This window comes from Geotrypetes seraphini, chromosome 5, assembly GCF_902459505.1.
Source record: "Geotrypetes seraphini chromosome 5, aGeoSer1.1, whole genome shotgun sequence".
NCBI classification, from domain to species: Eukaryota; Metazoa; Chordata; class Amphibia; order Gymnophiona; family Dermophiidae; genus Geotrypetes; species Geotrypetes seraphini.
In genome coordinates this window covers 15,011,435-15,027,648 of record NC_047088.1, presented here as the reverse complement: position 1 = coordinate 15,027,648, position 16,214 = coordinate 15,011,435, and the positions used below count along the sequence as shown (strand labels likewise).

Genomic DNA, 16,214 nt, shown 5'->3' with positions numbered 1-16,214 from the left:
GCAATAAAGGAACCTTCTATCAAGTCCACAATACTGGAGAATGGAGCAATTATATGGGAGGAAATGGATAATATAAAATTAAATAAGCACTGGGAAACGCAGGAGAACGCAGGTGGGCAATTACAGATGAGGCAGTTATAAGGGTTTTAGAGATGATGATTAAAAAAAAATGTTCAAAAGCCGGTATTTAACATTATCACACCAAACCAAATATTTATAGGAAGCTTTAAGTAAAAACTAGCCCCAACATCAAAACGTTAGGTCTAAGAAGCAGAAAGAGTCTGTATGCTCTAGTCCAGGGGTGGGCAACTCCGGTCCTCGAGGGCCAGAATCCAGTCGGATTTTCAAGATTTCCCCAATGCATAGGGAACTTCACTGCTTGTTCCTAGGATAGGCGGTGTGGAGTCTGTTTTACTACTTGGGACCTGGGATGGCCACTGTTGGAAACAGAGCCAGCAGGAAAAGTCGAAACAACTGAGTGGCGGGGCAGCCTCCTGCCTCTCAGCTGTTCAGGGCAGGATACTTTTTTTTAATGGACAGATGTTGTGGGTGTGTTACACACACACAGTATCCATCTCATTTAAAAAAAGTAAAAAGCCTGCCCCTCCCCCCCCCATTGATCATGGCCCTCCACCACATCCCCTGATGAAATGGCACCAGGGACCGACACCCCTCTCCGGCAGCCCACTCCCTCCTGCCATGCCAACCCCTCTGCATGAGAAAAAATTGACAGGAGTGATGCCCACTCTCTCCTGCCAACGGATACTCCTCTGAACTTCCCTCCCCTCCCCCCCAGTATCTTTGTCTGAAGAGCAAGGCATCCATCTCCTCCTCTCCCTATTGGCTAAGGCTCTTAATATTTGCATCTCCTCTTCCTATAGGCTAAGGCTCTTTACACCTGCATTGTGATGTCATAGAACTTTCTGATTATAGAAACATGGCAGATAAAGGCCAAATGGCCCATCTGCAGCATCTACTCTCTCCTCCTCTCCCTATTGGCTAAGGCTCTTAACACTTGCATTGTGATGTCGGAGAACTTTCTGATTATAGAAAAACAGAAACACGATGGCAGATAAAAGCCAAATGGCCCATCCACACTAGCTATTATCTCTTCCTGTCTACGAAAGAACCTACGTGCCTATCCCAGGCCCTTTTGAATTCAGACACAGTCTCTGTCTCCACCACCTCTTCTGGGAGGACGAGGAAGTTAAATACTAGTCAATTGTTTTCCAATTTGTCCTGGTCATGGGAACAATAGCCTATCTACATATGTATGTTTAAAGAATTATGTCTGCATAGAATTATGTCCAAAAACAAGATCACATGAATAAATAGTGTAACAGGCGTTATCACTCAATAATTAAAATAGCCAGATATCAATGTCTATTTATTTGTTTTGATATCCCGTCCTCCCAGAAGAGCTCGGAACAAGTTACAAGTTTACATACATAATAAAGCATGTTTATACAAAGTGGTGGCAAACTTGGCATGGCAGAGAATTGTCTGACAAAGATGGCATAACATAATTAACAAAACATGGTATGGTGAGACATAGTTTGGCAAACCTAGTATGACCCGTAGCATGTTAGAACCTAGCACGGTGGACATGGTATGGCAAACATTGTGTAGCAGACTTGGCATAAGAAATCGTAGCATGGTAGGCATAGTATGGCAAATATAGTGTGGACGATACGACGTATCGTATAGTAAAGTGTGAGAGAAATAGGATTGGCCTTTCTCTTCTTACGATTTTAGAAGGGTATTGGAAATGTGCAAAACACTGGGAGCTTAGAGGGCAATCATGGGTTATTCTTTTCCTGGGGCTCATTAGGAGCCCATATGTCTGTCTGTATAATCTTGCTATCACATAGTTAAGTCACCATTCACCTTTTGAGCCACTTCTGTCAGTTTTTCATCTCCAAACATTCCCTCTTCAGTTTCTACATCTCTGAACTGATTGATCAGGTTTGCTTAAAGAATATTAGCATTTTCCCACGGAGGAGGAAGCAATTAGAGCAGTGGACTGAGAGCTAGGGATGCTTGGTTCAAATGCCGCCTGTGCTCTTGTCAGACCAGTTGACCCTCCATTGCCCCAGGTGTAAACTTAGATTATATAAACCCTCTTGGGACAAGAAAATATCTACTGAATCTGAATGTAACATAACAACATAAGAATTGCCGCTGCTGGGTCAGCAGTCTGCTCATGCGGCGGCCCTCAGGTCAAAGACCAGTGCTCTAAATGAGTCCAGCCTCGCCTGCGTATGTGCCAGTTTAGCAGGAAGTTGTCCAACTTGTTCTGAACTACTAAGAAATGTGAAAGGTAAATCCAGATCTCCCAGATATAGTATTTGCAAAATTCCAAACAATTTCTCTAGGAATTCTTTGGGTTTGGGATTTTTTTTTTTTCAATGCATTCACGTACAGAATGGACCAATATGTCACTTATGACTTGGGTAAGTTGAAAGCTATATAATTGGGCTTTTAGACTTGGACCAGATTTTGTTCTGATCACTGCAAATAATTCATTTCTACCTTGAGGAAGAAATGTATTCTGCATGAACTTCAAGCTTGTTTTCATGTCTGCTGTGACTGGCCTTAAATTGGGGTCTGCTTGCAAGAAGAGGCTATTATGTCTCCAAGCAACTTAGGAAAATCTGCACCGATCCCGATTCAAAACCTAGCAGCCCTGCCACCCTAGGTCCTTGATTAGTCCCAAGAGCGTCAGTGCTCTAGGCAATCTGAAGGTGATGCCAGGTTGAGATGAACCCACATAAAACCCATGAGTCCTTGCGGCTAAAGGTGAAGTGTATGTTAATTATTTTAAGCATTGTTGATTGGTAATTGAATAATTTGGCCCTATCCCAGATCTTGCACTGTGATTTAGTGGAGCAGATTCTGATTAATTGTTTAAACCCCATGTATGCTACCTCTAGCTGAAATCTTATATTAATCCTGTTATATACTGTTTCATCATTAAGTGCACAAGTAAATAAAAGAGAGTGAAACTTTACATTACATTAGGGACTTCTATTTCGCCTATACCTTGCAGTTCAAGGCGGATTACAAAAGAGCTAACTGGACATTTCCAGTGAAGTTGCAACAGTTTTGGTTTTGGTTTTTTTTTTCGGTTACAAGGAAGGAGAGGTAGCTGGATTAATTCCGGAAAAACTTGCAAATTGGATATTAAATTGACTGTACGTTACTGTGTGATATAACAAATAGATTACAGTTAAAGTACAAATAAGATTACGTTACATTTCAGGGATCTGAATACTTGGTTGGTGTTTTGGGGAGGAAGAGATTATTTAAGTGGAGGCTTTGGGGGAGAATTTATCTGTCAGAGAGTGGCGTCTTATGTTTGCAGGTGCCCCCAACCTGACAGTATCCCTCTGTATTGCTTTTTGGGTAAATATTTAGCACAAAAAAGGAACTTGAGGGAATAAGGTATTATAGTTCCAGAGTAAGGTAGCATCAAAAGATCCTGACAAAATGTTGACGTTGGAGTAGCTTGACAGAGAGATTGCAATAAATGCTACCTGGATGTTTTGCCGCTATGGCCAAGACTGAGCTCCTTATCTTTCCACCTAAACCCGTCTCTCCTCTTCCCCCGTTCTCTATTTCTTTGAACAACACCCCCATCCTCCCTGTCTTGTCCGCTCGCAACCTCAGGGTTATCTTTGACTCATCTCTCTCCTACCACACACCCTGTCATTTCTTTCTCCATCGCTAAAATCGGACTCTTCCTTTCTGAGCGCACTGCTAAGACCCTCATCACCTCTCGCCTAGACGACTGCATTCTGTTTCTCTCTGGCCTTCCGCTAAACCATCTCTCTCCCCTTCAGTTAGTTCAGTAATCTGCTGCGCGCCCACCAGTATCGCTATGCCCACATTACCCTTCTCCTCAAGTCACTTCATTGGCTCCCTATCCATTTCCACATACAATTCCAACTTCTCTTAATGAACTACAAGTGTATTTGCTTCATAGCTCCTCAGTATCTCTCCTCTCCCACACATACATCTGTGTACTCCGCTCACTGGTTAAGTCTCTCTTATCTGTACCCTTCTCTACGGCCAGTTTCAAACTCTGTCCCTTCTCCTTTGCTGCACCGTAAGCCTAGACCAAACTGCCTGACTCGGTACATCAAGGTCCATCTCTGGCAGTCTTCAAATCCATGCTAAAAGCCCACTTCTTTGAAGTTCCTTTCAATTCCAAACTCCAACCCACCTTCTAACACCAATATCTTTCTTATCATTCCCTCTCTATTTCGCCCACCTGAACACAGTGTATTAATGCACCTTCTTGTCCAGTTTGTCTGTCTTGACTAGATTGTAAGCTCTTCTATGCTTTGATGTATAGCGCTGGGTAGGTCTAGTAGCACTATAGAAATGATTAGTAGTAGTAGCATGGAATGTTGCTACTCTCTAGAGATTCTGGAATCTTGATACTCTTTGGGGATTCCAAATAATAGCAACATTCCAGAATCTCAAAGAACAATAACGTTCCGGAATCCTGACTCGATACATCAGGCTCCGTCGCTGGCAGTATTCACATGCAGACTCAAAGCCCACTCCTTTGAAACTGCTTTCAAGTCCAAACTCCAACCCACCTACTAAGCACCGATATCTGTCTTGTCTTATTCCCTCTGTAACTCCCCCACCTGAGCACAGTGTACAGATGCACCTTCTTGTCCACTTTTTGTGAAGTTCACAGCAGTGCCCTGTAAGGTGCCCCACTACGCTGTTGCTATGTCTGGGTGTCCAGTCCATCACTTTGCTGGTCCCTCCCACATCTAAAAGGTCTTTTTCTAGGCATTTTAGACTTGGATGATTTTTTTGGACGAGAATGGTATATAAAGATGATGACTTAGCTGTCTGGGCAATCAAACGGCTGGACGTACAAGTAGATGTATTTTTCGAGAATGGACTTTGGACGCTGCTGACTTTGAATGACTAGTGTCTTAGGCCCAAAACGGACATAAACTTTTTTTTTTATTATGCCGCTCCATGTATGTATCTTGTGAACCACTTAGGCTTAAGTGGGAAATAAATTTTTTAATTAAATATTTGCTTATATCTCATCTGAAAAAGAAGGGTTAACGTCAAAAGCTAATCAAACAATGCACTGTTAGTCCAATAAGAAAGGTATTACCTTTATTCCTTTTGTTTTGGAACTTAAGAATAGCCTTACAGGGTCAGACCAGTGGTCCATCTAGCCCATCTTCATGTTGGCCAATCCGGGTCACAAATACCTGGTAAAAATCCAAATAGTAACAACATTCCAGAATCCCAACGAGTAACAAGATTCCATATAGAGCCCAAAGAGTAACAACATTCCATGCTACTGATCCAGGGCAAGCAGTGGCTTCCCCTATGTCTGTCTCAATAGCAGACTATGGGGGACTGTGGGTTTAGCAGAGGGCTGCTGACTGCAAGCTCTGACAATCCCCAGTGGGACCTCACTGGTTTGTTCACATTCACACAACCAAACTTTAGCTGCATTTTCAGTTTGGGCCAAAACTGAAAAAAGCCGTTTCGTTCAGCCTATAGCGATAGCACCCGGTTACATGTGACTGGGTTACATACCCAGTCACAACACTATTTACATCTGGTGGGAACCCTTGGCCGTTTCCTTACTTAACCCATTCTGGGCCTGTCAGTTGTGTTATGACTCTAAGGCTTATGGCATCTCTATCATGGTTGCTGTCCCAAGTGATAATAATCAACACTGATCAGGCAACATATCACCATTTAATGTGTCATTTTCAACGATATGTTGGAAGGTGGTGAGTCCCAAATAAAATAATGTGGCTATATATAATTCATGCATCTATCTGGTTATGTTGAAAGAAATAGCTGTAGAAATGCAGGCTTTGAAAATATAGGTACTGTATAGAGATATCCAGATATGTTTATGCTGGTTTATTGGCTCAGCCCACATTTCATTTCTATTTAATTCTTAGTTGCTTAGTTTTAAACACATGGACCTAAATGTCTGTTAAGCCACCCATTTCTTATTCAAAGTTATCCTCTAAATCAGGGGTAGGGAACTCCGGTCCTCAAGAGCCATATTCCAATCAGGTTTTCAGGATTTCCCCAATGAATATGCATGAGATCTATTTGCATGCAATGCTTTCAATGCATATTTATTGGGGAAATCCTGAAAACCCGACTGGAGTTCCCTACCCCTACTCTAAATACACAGAGTCCCACATCTTTAGATGGCAGATTGAATGAGGTACATGTAAGTAAAAAGTGCTGCTGGCCTCCTAGGAATAGAGAGCCAGAGGGTCATGCAAAATTTGGTTTAGTGTGCTACAAAGAATATGCAAAAGTGGAAAAGCCAAAGCATCTTCATACAATACCTATTAACCACTGTGTTGAAATTTTTATCACAATATTTACCTGGGAAAATGTAAGTTTTCTCTTTAGGTACTTGATCAGGCCCTGGGAAAAAAAGGAGCTTTTCATAAATAATTTTCATTTGTACTACAGTTTTAAAAATAGTAACTGAAAAGTAACGGAACATAAAATACAGGATCATAAACTTGCTTTAGTTAGAATATAAAATAAGCTGGCAAGGATCTCTATGGCTGGGAAAGATTGGGCAAATCATGGAAGTGAGGCACAGGCAGAAGCATGTAACAGAGACTCCTGCTGGCACACAGAGGACACTGAGAAGTCTATCTTGGAGGAGGCAAGGCCAGGAAGGATCTAAATCAGGGGTGCCCAATTCATCGATCACGATCGACCTGTAGATCAGGAAGGCAACGCGAGTTGATCACGGAGCCCATCCTGGGCTCCGTGATAGATTCATGTTGCTGTCCTGATCTACCGGGCCGATCAGCCTTCCTCTCCCTAACGTCCCCCACCGCCGCCCCAAGCTCTCCCTGCAGAAGCGTCTGACCGACTAGCATTCCGCTCCCCGACGTTCTGGGCCAGCTGGTCTGCACGACGCTTCTGCAAGGAGAGCTTGGGGCAGTGGTAGCTTGGGGGCCTGTTCCCCGATGGCGGTAGCAGCAAACCTAGTGGCTTGGGTGAGAGCAGGGAGAAAGAGAGAAAGGGGGCAGGCAGGGAGACAAAGAAAGAAGGGAAACGGAAAGAAAGGGGGAACAGGGAGACAGAAAGAAAGGGGGCATGGAGAGAGAGAGAAAGAAAGGGAGGCAGGGAGAAAGAAGGAGGCAAGGAGAAAGAAAGAAAGTCGGGGAAGAGAATGAGGTCTGGAGGAGAGGAAGCATACAGGAGGCTGAAAGAAAGGAAGAAATATTGGATGCACAGTCAGAAGAAGAAAGTGCAACCAGAGACTCATGAAATCACCAGACAACAAAAGTAGGAAAAATGATTTTATTTTCAATTTAGTGATCAAAATGTGTCTGTTTTGAGAATTTATATCTGCTGTCTATATTTTGCACTATGGCCCCCTTTTACTAAACCACAATAGCAGTTTTTAGTGCAGGGAGTCTATGAGCGTCAAGAGCAGCGCAGGGCATTCAACACAGCGCCCTGCGCCAAAAACCGCTATCGTGATTTAGTAAAAAGGGAGGGGAGTATATTTGTCTATTTTTGTATGGTTGTTACTGAGGTGACATTGCATAGAGTCATCTGCCTCGACCTCGTAGAAAAAACCCCGGAATATGAATGATAATTAACATTTTCTTTGCCTTTCAGTGTGCTTTGTGGTTTTTTATTTTTTTTTTTTTATTGTTGATAGATCATTTTGACTTGGTCATTTTAAAAGTAGCTTGCAAGCCCAAAAAGTGTGGGCACCCCTGATCTAAATTGTATGGCCAGAGGCAGTCATCCTAAGGAGATGATCAGAGGACTTGTATTTTGCCTCTTGATTTAGCTGAATTGTTTTGAGCAAGAGACCTCATTTGATTTTTCAGTTTGGCCAAGTGACCATAGTATTTATTTATTTATAAAATTTGTATACCGCTTAAGATCTAAGCAGTTTCCAAGTAGCAAACATTCATAATCTACATCTACATTCATTATCTACATCTAACATCTTGTCCACATACAAAATACAACTCGACGGCTGCCTCCTCATATTTTGTGGCCAGCGGCACACAAGGCACCACTCCCTGAATGGCTGCCGTCAGTTCTCACTCCAGAGGGGGCACAAGGTACATAGCCTGGCAGGGAGAGGGGCTGTCTGCATAGCCTGGTAGGGCAGGGAGTGAGGGGGGCTGGGTGCAGAGCCTGGTATATTTTGTTAAATATATTAGTACACAATTTGGTTCAGAATGGGTTTTTTTCTTGTTTTCCTCCTCTAAACCTAGGTGCGTCTTATAGTGCGATAAATACGGTACATTGGGCTAGATTCACTAACCCCCGATTCCGTATCTGATCCATGCCCGATTGCATGGAGGCCGACGAATTCACTAAAGGCCTGTATGCAAATGGGGACGATTGTAGACATGCCCCCCACCCACTGCATGAATCACTAGAGAGCGATACTTCAGCATGCGCAGATCATCTTCCTTGCCTGTAGATGGTCTGCGCATGTTCTCAGTAGGAAACTTTTTGTTTGCAAACCCGTGGTTTTAACCCACTTTAAGCCTGTGGGTTAAAACCACAGGCTTGCACTGCGGGGAAGGGTGGGAGAGTCGGGGCTGCAGAAGTTTGGGGCAGGCGGGAGAGTTGGGGCAGCAGGATTTTGGGGCAGGCAGGCGATCGGGGCAGGCGGGAGAGTCGGGACTGCAGGAGTTTGGGGCAGGCGGGAGAGTCAGGACTGCAGGAGTTTGGGGCAGGCGGGAGAGTCGGGACTGCAGGAGTTTGGGGCAGGCGGGAGAGTCGGGACTGCAGGAGTTTGGGGCAGGCGGGAGAGTCGGGAATGCAGGAGTTTGGGGCAGGCGGGAGAGTCGGGACTGCAGGAGTTTGGGGCAGGCGGGAGAGTCGGGACTGCAGGAGTTTGGGGCTGCAGGATTTTGGGGCAGGCAGGCGATCGGGGCAGGCGGGAGAGTTGGAACTGCAGGAGTTTGGGGCAGGCGGGAGAGTCGGGACTGCAGGAGTTTGGGGCAGGCGGGAGAGTCGGGGCTGCAGGAGTTTGGGGCAGGCGGGAGAGTCGGGACTGCAGGAGTTTAAGGGCAGGTGGGAGAGTCGGGACTGCAGGAGTTTGGGGCAGGTGGGAGAGTCGGGACTGCAGGAGTTTGGAGCAGGCGGAAGAGTCGGGGCTGCAGGAGTTTGGGGCTGCGGGAGAGTCGGGCTGCAGGAGTTTGGGGCTGCAGGAGTTCGAGGCAGGCAGGAGAGTCAGGGCTGCAGGAGATTGGGGCTGAAAGCAGGAGTTCGGGGCAGAGAGCAGGGCGGCAGAAGTCAGGGTAGTTGGAAAGGACCTCAGCGACTGATTCTCAGCAGTCGCTTGTTTGTGATCGGCCAGCGCAGTCGGTGTTGCAGGGTTTTTGTTTGTGAATCGCTGCCTGCCATCATTTGAATGCGTGGATCGGAGGATGATTGGAACACAGGTTAGTGAATCAGGTCGGAGGGAAATCGGGTCACAAAGGGCTCAGAAACCGATCGGTACACAATCAGTTTGCTCAGTGAATCTAGCCCATTATGTTCTGCAGCCTACAAGCAGGCAATAATGAACATCCTGCATAATAATGTTTCCAAAAATTGAAATAGAACTTACGTGACCTCTGCATATAGGTGTCATCGAAGAACTGAGTTTTTAATAATTTCTTGAATTTAGGGCAGTCCATACACAGCCTTAATTGTCCAACCAAAGCTCTCCATAAGGTCACTCCGACCACTGTGCAAATCTGGAAATGAGAAAAATGTGAAATAATTATCAGGACAAAGAATGTATTTTCTTGAGTTATTTTCTAATATTCTGTCATGAATGTGAAGAACCTTAATGATTACAATGCAATATTTTGAATTTTCAAGGCTGTAAAGATGCAGTGTGGCATGGAATGAACAGCAAGAGGTTAAATTGATGGATGACCAACAAGAAAAGGATTCACCCGCGCAGGACCCAACTCCAGTTCTGATTAATGGGGTGAATGAAAATGGGAAGGATACTTGGGAAGGCAAGTTGGTTACTTCTGGTCACAGCTATTCATTTACAACTGTTTGTTTTTGGATCCTGCAAATATCTCATGAATGGAGAATGTAGCTTATGAGGTGATGCTCTGTAAAATATTCATATTTAAATATGTTCCTTTTTTAAAAAACAAGTAGAGTGCAAATCATAGGGAACATGAAATTTATATTTTTGTTAACATCCAGTAACAGGAATAGATTTTAGAGAGAGGATTTCCGAAAGTGTCATAGTAATTTTTAAAAAGTATATTATATCAGTGCTTCTGCCAATAAGATACATATTTTGAATTATGCTGCTATAAACTTCACTCTAGAGTCTACCAGTTGAGCCCAGGATGCTTCAATGACATGCTCAGTATTACATAGCATGGGTTTTTATGTTTCATATTTATGAACCACAGTCTTCTATACATCAAGAGTAAAGCTGTTGTCCTTTTTAAGAAGGTGAAGATACTATTAACATTGTTCCCTTTTTTGAAGTAAGACTGACCCCCCCTCTTTAACGAAACTGCGATAGCAGTTTCTAGCACAGGGAGCCACGCTGAATGGCCCGCGCTGCTCCCAACATGCATAGGAACTCAATGAGCGTCGGGAGCAGCACGGGCCATTCAGCGCGGCTCCCCGCGCTAGAAACAGCTATCACAGTTTCATAAAAAGAGGCCCGAGTGTAGCTGACTCAACAGTTGAGTAGGTTGAAATTCTTTACTGCAAATGCACTAACTTTCTTATATCATGGTGCATCTTTAGTAGTAAACATAAATTTTCGTATTTAAATTTATCTCATTAATTGTAGGAATTTACCGTAGAACAAGTCTGTCATAGTTGACAATCTTGTTATGCCCAGAAGAGGATGATGGTGTCTCTGAGAAGAGCACATATTTGGAAATTTTTATAGCTGTTTTTTAAAATTACCTCCACAATCTCCACTTTAGCACTGGTCCAGATGGTGTAGCCCAATTAGTGTGTGCATCTGATTCTAAGATGCTTTGTGCTATGAGATACTCAAGCCCTGCCTCAATTTTAGGACATATTGCAAAAGGCACATTTATGACCTTAGTACAGTGTCCCGCAAACTTTCTCGAGCTGCGGCACACTAAAGGTAGTGGCCGCAGTTCGAGGCACCCGGAAGTGCGCAAAGGCCCTTCATGTGGGTCCTGAGATGTCAGTGGAGGTGCCAGCAGAGAGAAGGAAAGGTGCTGGTGCTGGATGATTTCCTACACAACGAGCCTTTCGCCACGAGAGGCACATCCTGTAGGCCAGGGGTGTCAAACTCAATCACATTAAGGGACTGAAATCTAAAACACAGGCTAAGTCGCGGGCCAGACCCCGCCCAATCTCCACCCCATAATAGTATTAATTGTAACACCATTTTTCCATTCATTTTTCATATATACACACAATATAATCTTATTAACAACACATAATGGTTAACCACAAAATTAAACTACACTAAGCACACTGTCTGCTTCTCAAGACTCTGCAGGCAGTACAACCCCCCCCCCCCCCCCAGAGAAATAGAAACAAATGCATTTCTTCCTGAACAGTTCAAAATGTAGACAGCAGATGTAAATTCTCAAAATTGACACAATTCAATCACTAAATTGAAAATAAAATCATTTCCCCTACTTTTGTTGTCTGGAGATTTTATTTTCCAAACCTCCTTTTCCCAGTCTCTGGCTGTGCTCTTATCTGTGTATTCAGGGCCACCTTATCCATTTGCTGTTTTTCTCTCCTTCACTTTCTGCCATACATTTATCTTTCTTAACGCTTGAAGAAAATGTATGCTTATGAAGCTGTTTTGAATCTCTAGCAGAGACTATACCATCTTTACAATCGATTAAATCTTTTTTTTTTGGTTCCCTGACACAGGAGCGAAACAGGTTTAGCCTGTCGGAACCTCTGACAAAGCTAAGTGTCTTGTCTTTCTAATTGAACATTTTTTGAAAACGATTAGACTATGATATACAGCACTCAAAGGTGTTTGAAGGCACTTTAAGCATATGCAATGATTGAGTGGTGAGGCAATATTCTTGGGGTAAATACCCCTTGTTTTTGCCTCTATGTCTCTGAGCATATTCAGCCTTTGAATTATATATATAAGAAGTCTAATGCTTATGTGCACAAGATTGTTAATTTTTTTTGAGGAGTGACCTTTATTCTTGATATTCAACCAGTTTGGTACACCCTCAATCACAAATAGTGATTAATTTTTTTCCCCCATTGATATATTTTGACTGCATACATCTATCTTTAGCATTAACTTTAAACATTCAACTTTCTTCCATTTTTCTGCTTTCTTCTCAAAATCTATCTACTTTTCCATGTCTTCCCTTCCCATCTATGTAAAAAAACAGAGTGGAATTGTCCAAATCAGAATGATGTGCAATAATGAAGTTCTATTCAACTCATCTGATGGTACAAATGTCTTTATTCATCCTATAACTCAATAATTCATCCAATGATTCAATGAGTATTTGAGTCGTTGGATAAATTATTGAGTTATTGGATGAATAAAGACATTAGTACCATCAGATGAGTTGAATAGAACTTCATTATTGCACATCATTCTGATTTGGATAATTCCATTCTGTTTTTACATATTGGTGTTTGTGGTTTTGTTTTCCCCTGTTTTATTGCTTCCCTTCCCATCTATCCATATGTACCATTTATTCCCTCTTTCTTCTCCCCTATTCCCATGTATCCATAAGAAGCATTTCTTCTTATCTCTTCCCTGCCACACCCATTGCTGTGCACCATCTCATCTCTCTCCCATAGTCAGACAACTTTGTCTTCCCCTTCCCCCCTCATATGGTCTGGCATCTTTCTCTTCTCCTTCTCCTAGCCTGGAATCTCTCTCCTCTCCCATGGTCTGGCATCTCTCTCTCCTTCCCTCCCTCTTCCCGAGGTCTAACATCTCTCTCTCCTTCCCTCCCTCTTCCCGTGGTCTAACATCTCTCCTTCTCTCCTCACCTTTCTGCGGTCTGGCATCTCTCCTCCCTGCAGTCTGGCATCTCTGTCTCTCTCCTTCCCATTCCAGTGGTTTGATATCTCTCTCTTCCCCATGCATCTCTACCTCACTCCTCTCCCACCACCATGTCCAATAATTCTCTTTCCCTTCCTCTCTCTGCCCAACAATTCTTTCTTCATCTCCTCATGTGTACCAGCTCTCTTTCCTTGTCCCAGACACCCAATTCTCCCTTTCTATTCCCTCCCTCACCTCAGCATCTCTTTCCCTCATTCTCTCCATTGTTCATTTCTATGGCTCATGCTCCCCTCTCTCCTTCCCTTCATTCTATGTCTCAAGTTCATGCCCTTTCCCTCCTTCCTTCCCTCCCTCCCTCCTTCCTTCATTCTATCATTTGACTGAAGTTTGTGCTCCCTCTTTCTCGAGTCCCAACATGGCCCTCTCCCTCCTTCCATTCTGTGCCTCAACTACGGTAGTTGCCTTCTGGCTGGCTCCCTCCTCCTCACTGCTGCATTCGGGTTTCTGTGCACAATGCTGCGGGCAGCGGCTCCTACACGCGTCCTGCACCTGAACTGGAAACTTCTCTCTGATGTCATAACATCAGAGGGAAAGTTTCTGGATGAGGCGCAGGACACGCAAGGAGCCGCCACCCGCAGCTTTGCTCACAAATGACTGTGGCAGTGAGGCAGGAGCCGGCCAGAACGTAAAACACCCAGGGGCGGCAATGAGGAAAATGCTGCATCACACTGCAGGCCGCATAAAATGGCCAGACAGGCTAGATTTGGCCTGCAGGCCTTGTGTTTGACATCTGTGATCTAGACGATTAACATAATTGGGGAGTCTTACTCGGATTCTTGCGGATGGGATGTTTGAGGACATGGTTGTGTACAAAGGAAGGTTTTCATATCCTTCCCCATAGACCCTCTTGCACTCTATATAGATGGGGGGAAGGGGGACAAGATTCCACATTTTAGGTATGAATTGCGAGTGGGCATGCCTGTGGGCTGATTCTGGTTTTCATTTTATCCTTTTGACAAAATATTAGTCAAAAACAAGTAATAATACAATACCAATTTTAACATCTTTGAATACCGAGAAAAGTATGACAAAACAAATAATATCAAATAAGCAATTGTATCAGGAAACACCCTTCTATAGATTCAAAGGTACAAAACTAGACCTAGAGAGGGCTGATTCTGTTTTGAGGGAGCAACCAGGGGGTAAGGCCAGTCATCTCTCTCCTTAAGAACATAAGAATTGTTGCTGCTGGGTCAGACCAGTGGTCTATCATGCCCAGCAGTCTGCTCCCGCGGCAGCCCCTAGGTCAGAGACCAGTGCCCTAACTGAGAACAGCCCTATCTGTATATGCTCTGGTTCAGCAGGAACTTTTCTAACTTTGTCTTGAATCCCTGGAGAGTGTTTTCCCCTATAACAGCCTCCGGAAGAGCATTCCAGTTTTCTACCCACTCTCTGGGTGAAGAAGAACTTCCTTACGTTCGTATGGAATCTATCCCCTTTCAAATTTAGAGAGTGCCCTCTCGTTCTATCTACCTTGGGTGAACAACTTGCCTTTATCTACTAAGTCTATTCCCTTCATTATCATGAATGTTTCGATCATGTCCCCTCTCAGTCTCCTCTTTTCAAGGGAGAAGAGGCCCAGTTTCTCCAATCTCTCACTATACGGCAACTCTTTCAGCCCCTTAACTATTTTAGTCGCTCTTCTCTGGACCCTTTCGAGTAGTACCATGTCCTTCTTTATGTATGGCGACCAGTGCTGGATGCAGTATTCCAGGTGAGGGAGCGCCATGGCCCATTACAGCGGCATGATAACCTTCTCCGATCTGTTCGTGATCCCCTTCTTAATTATTCCTAGCTTTCTGTTTGCCCTTTTCGCCGCCGCCACACATTGCACAGACGGCTTCATCGACTTGTTGACCAGTACTCCCAAGTCTCTTTCCTGGGGAGGTCTCTCCAAGTACCACCCCGGACATCCTGTATTCGTGTATAAGATTTTTGTTCACTTAACCACTTTAAACCTCATTTGCCATGTTGATCCCCGTTTCTCGAGCGTGTTTATGTCACGTTGCAGATCTTCACAATCCTCCTGCGTGTATCCCACACTTTTTTTTTTTAAGTCAATATTTCTAAATGAATATTGGAGGAAGTGGTAGGTGGGCAGATGCTAGGGAAGGGGAGGTATTGGGGAAGACATGAGGAAATGAATGATAGGGATGAGGGAGAGACAGGACAATGGATGTTGGAGTAAAGGAAGAAAAAGGCAGAGGGCTATGAAGAAGGAGGATGTGATAGCATGAGCAAGGGTTAAGTTTGGGCCTGTGGACAGCCAAACAGTAATAAAGCTACACAAAAATAAAGAGTTAATAAAGAAACTCAAAATTTGATATAAGCCTTTGTCCTATGTTCCCTTTATTGATCGCTGTCTTCCGCCTCCTTCTTCATCAGCCAAGTTCGGCTAAAGTTGTTGTAAATCCAATAAATTGTGGTAAATCGGCCCGTTCGGCCCTGCCCCCCCCTCTATTGACCTCTTTCCTCCTTCTCTCTTCCGCTTCTTCAGCCATGTTCGGCTGAAGGTGTTGTAAATCCAATACATTGTTTGTAAATTGGCATGTCAATGCGGATCCTAATGTAATTGTTGTGAACCGCCTAGAACTCGATGGGCATGGCGGTATATAAGAATAAAATTATTATTATTAATTAGATTGTATGTAGAGAATGACACAGGGACACATTTTCCCATACTGTCCCCACAAGTTCTTTTCCTGTCCCTGCCCCATTCCTCCGTCCTCATCTGCACGAGCCTCAAAATCCTAAGTGTTCGAGGTTTGTGTGGTTAAGGCAGAGCTTACAGGAATGGGGCAGGGACAGCAACAAAACTTACGTGGACGGGGAAATTGAGTTCCTGTGGGGGCAGGGACCATCTCTTGTGTATTTGTGGTACAGCGCTGTATTTGGTAGCGTCTTATAAATAATAGTAGTAGTAAAAAGGATAAAACCTGTTACTTCACAGGTTCAGGATTAAAAAACGAGCCAGACCACAATCTCTCACACACACACCAGTATTAAATCAAGAATTCGTTTACCTCAGCCAAGTTGTGGTAATTACATGTAGTTGGTAAAGGCACATGTTGGGGATCCACTTCTTCCTTCTCCGAGCTTCCTTAACACAACTCTGGCTCTGCATTTTATT

General features: G+C 43.9%; 1 protein-coding gene across 1 annotated transcript in view; it reads left to right on the top strand.

Moving 5' to 3' along the window:
* NEXMIF (neurite extension and migration factor) overlaps nucleotides 1-16,214 on the top strand; it is a 523,277-nt gene that overhangs the window by 492,840 nt on the left and 14,223 nt on the right. Inside the window, 1 exon segment of the mRNA XM_033945779.1 lies at nucleotides 9,886-10,028. Within this exon segment, the coding sequence (XP_033801670.1) occupies nucleotides 9,935-10,028 (94 nt within the window). The 5' untranslated portion in view covers nucleotides 9,886-9,934.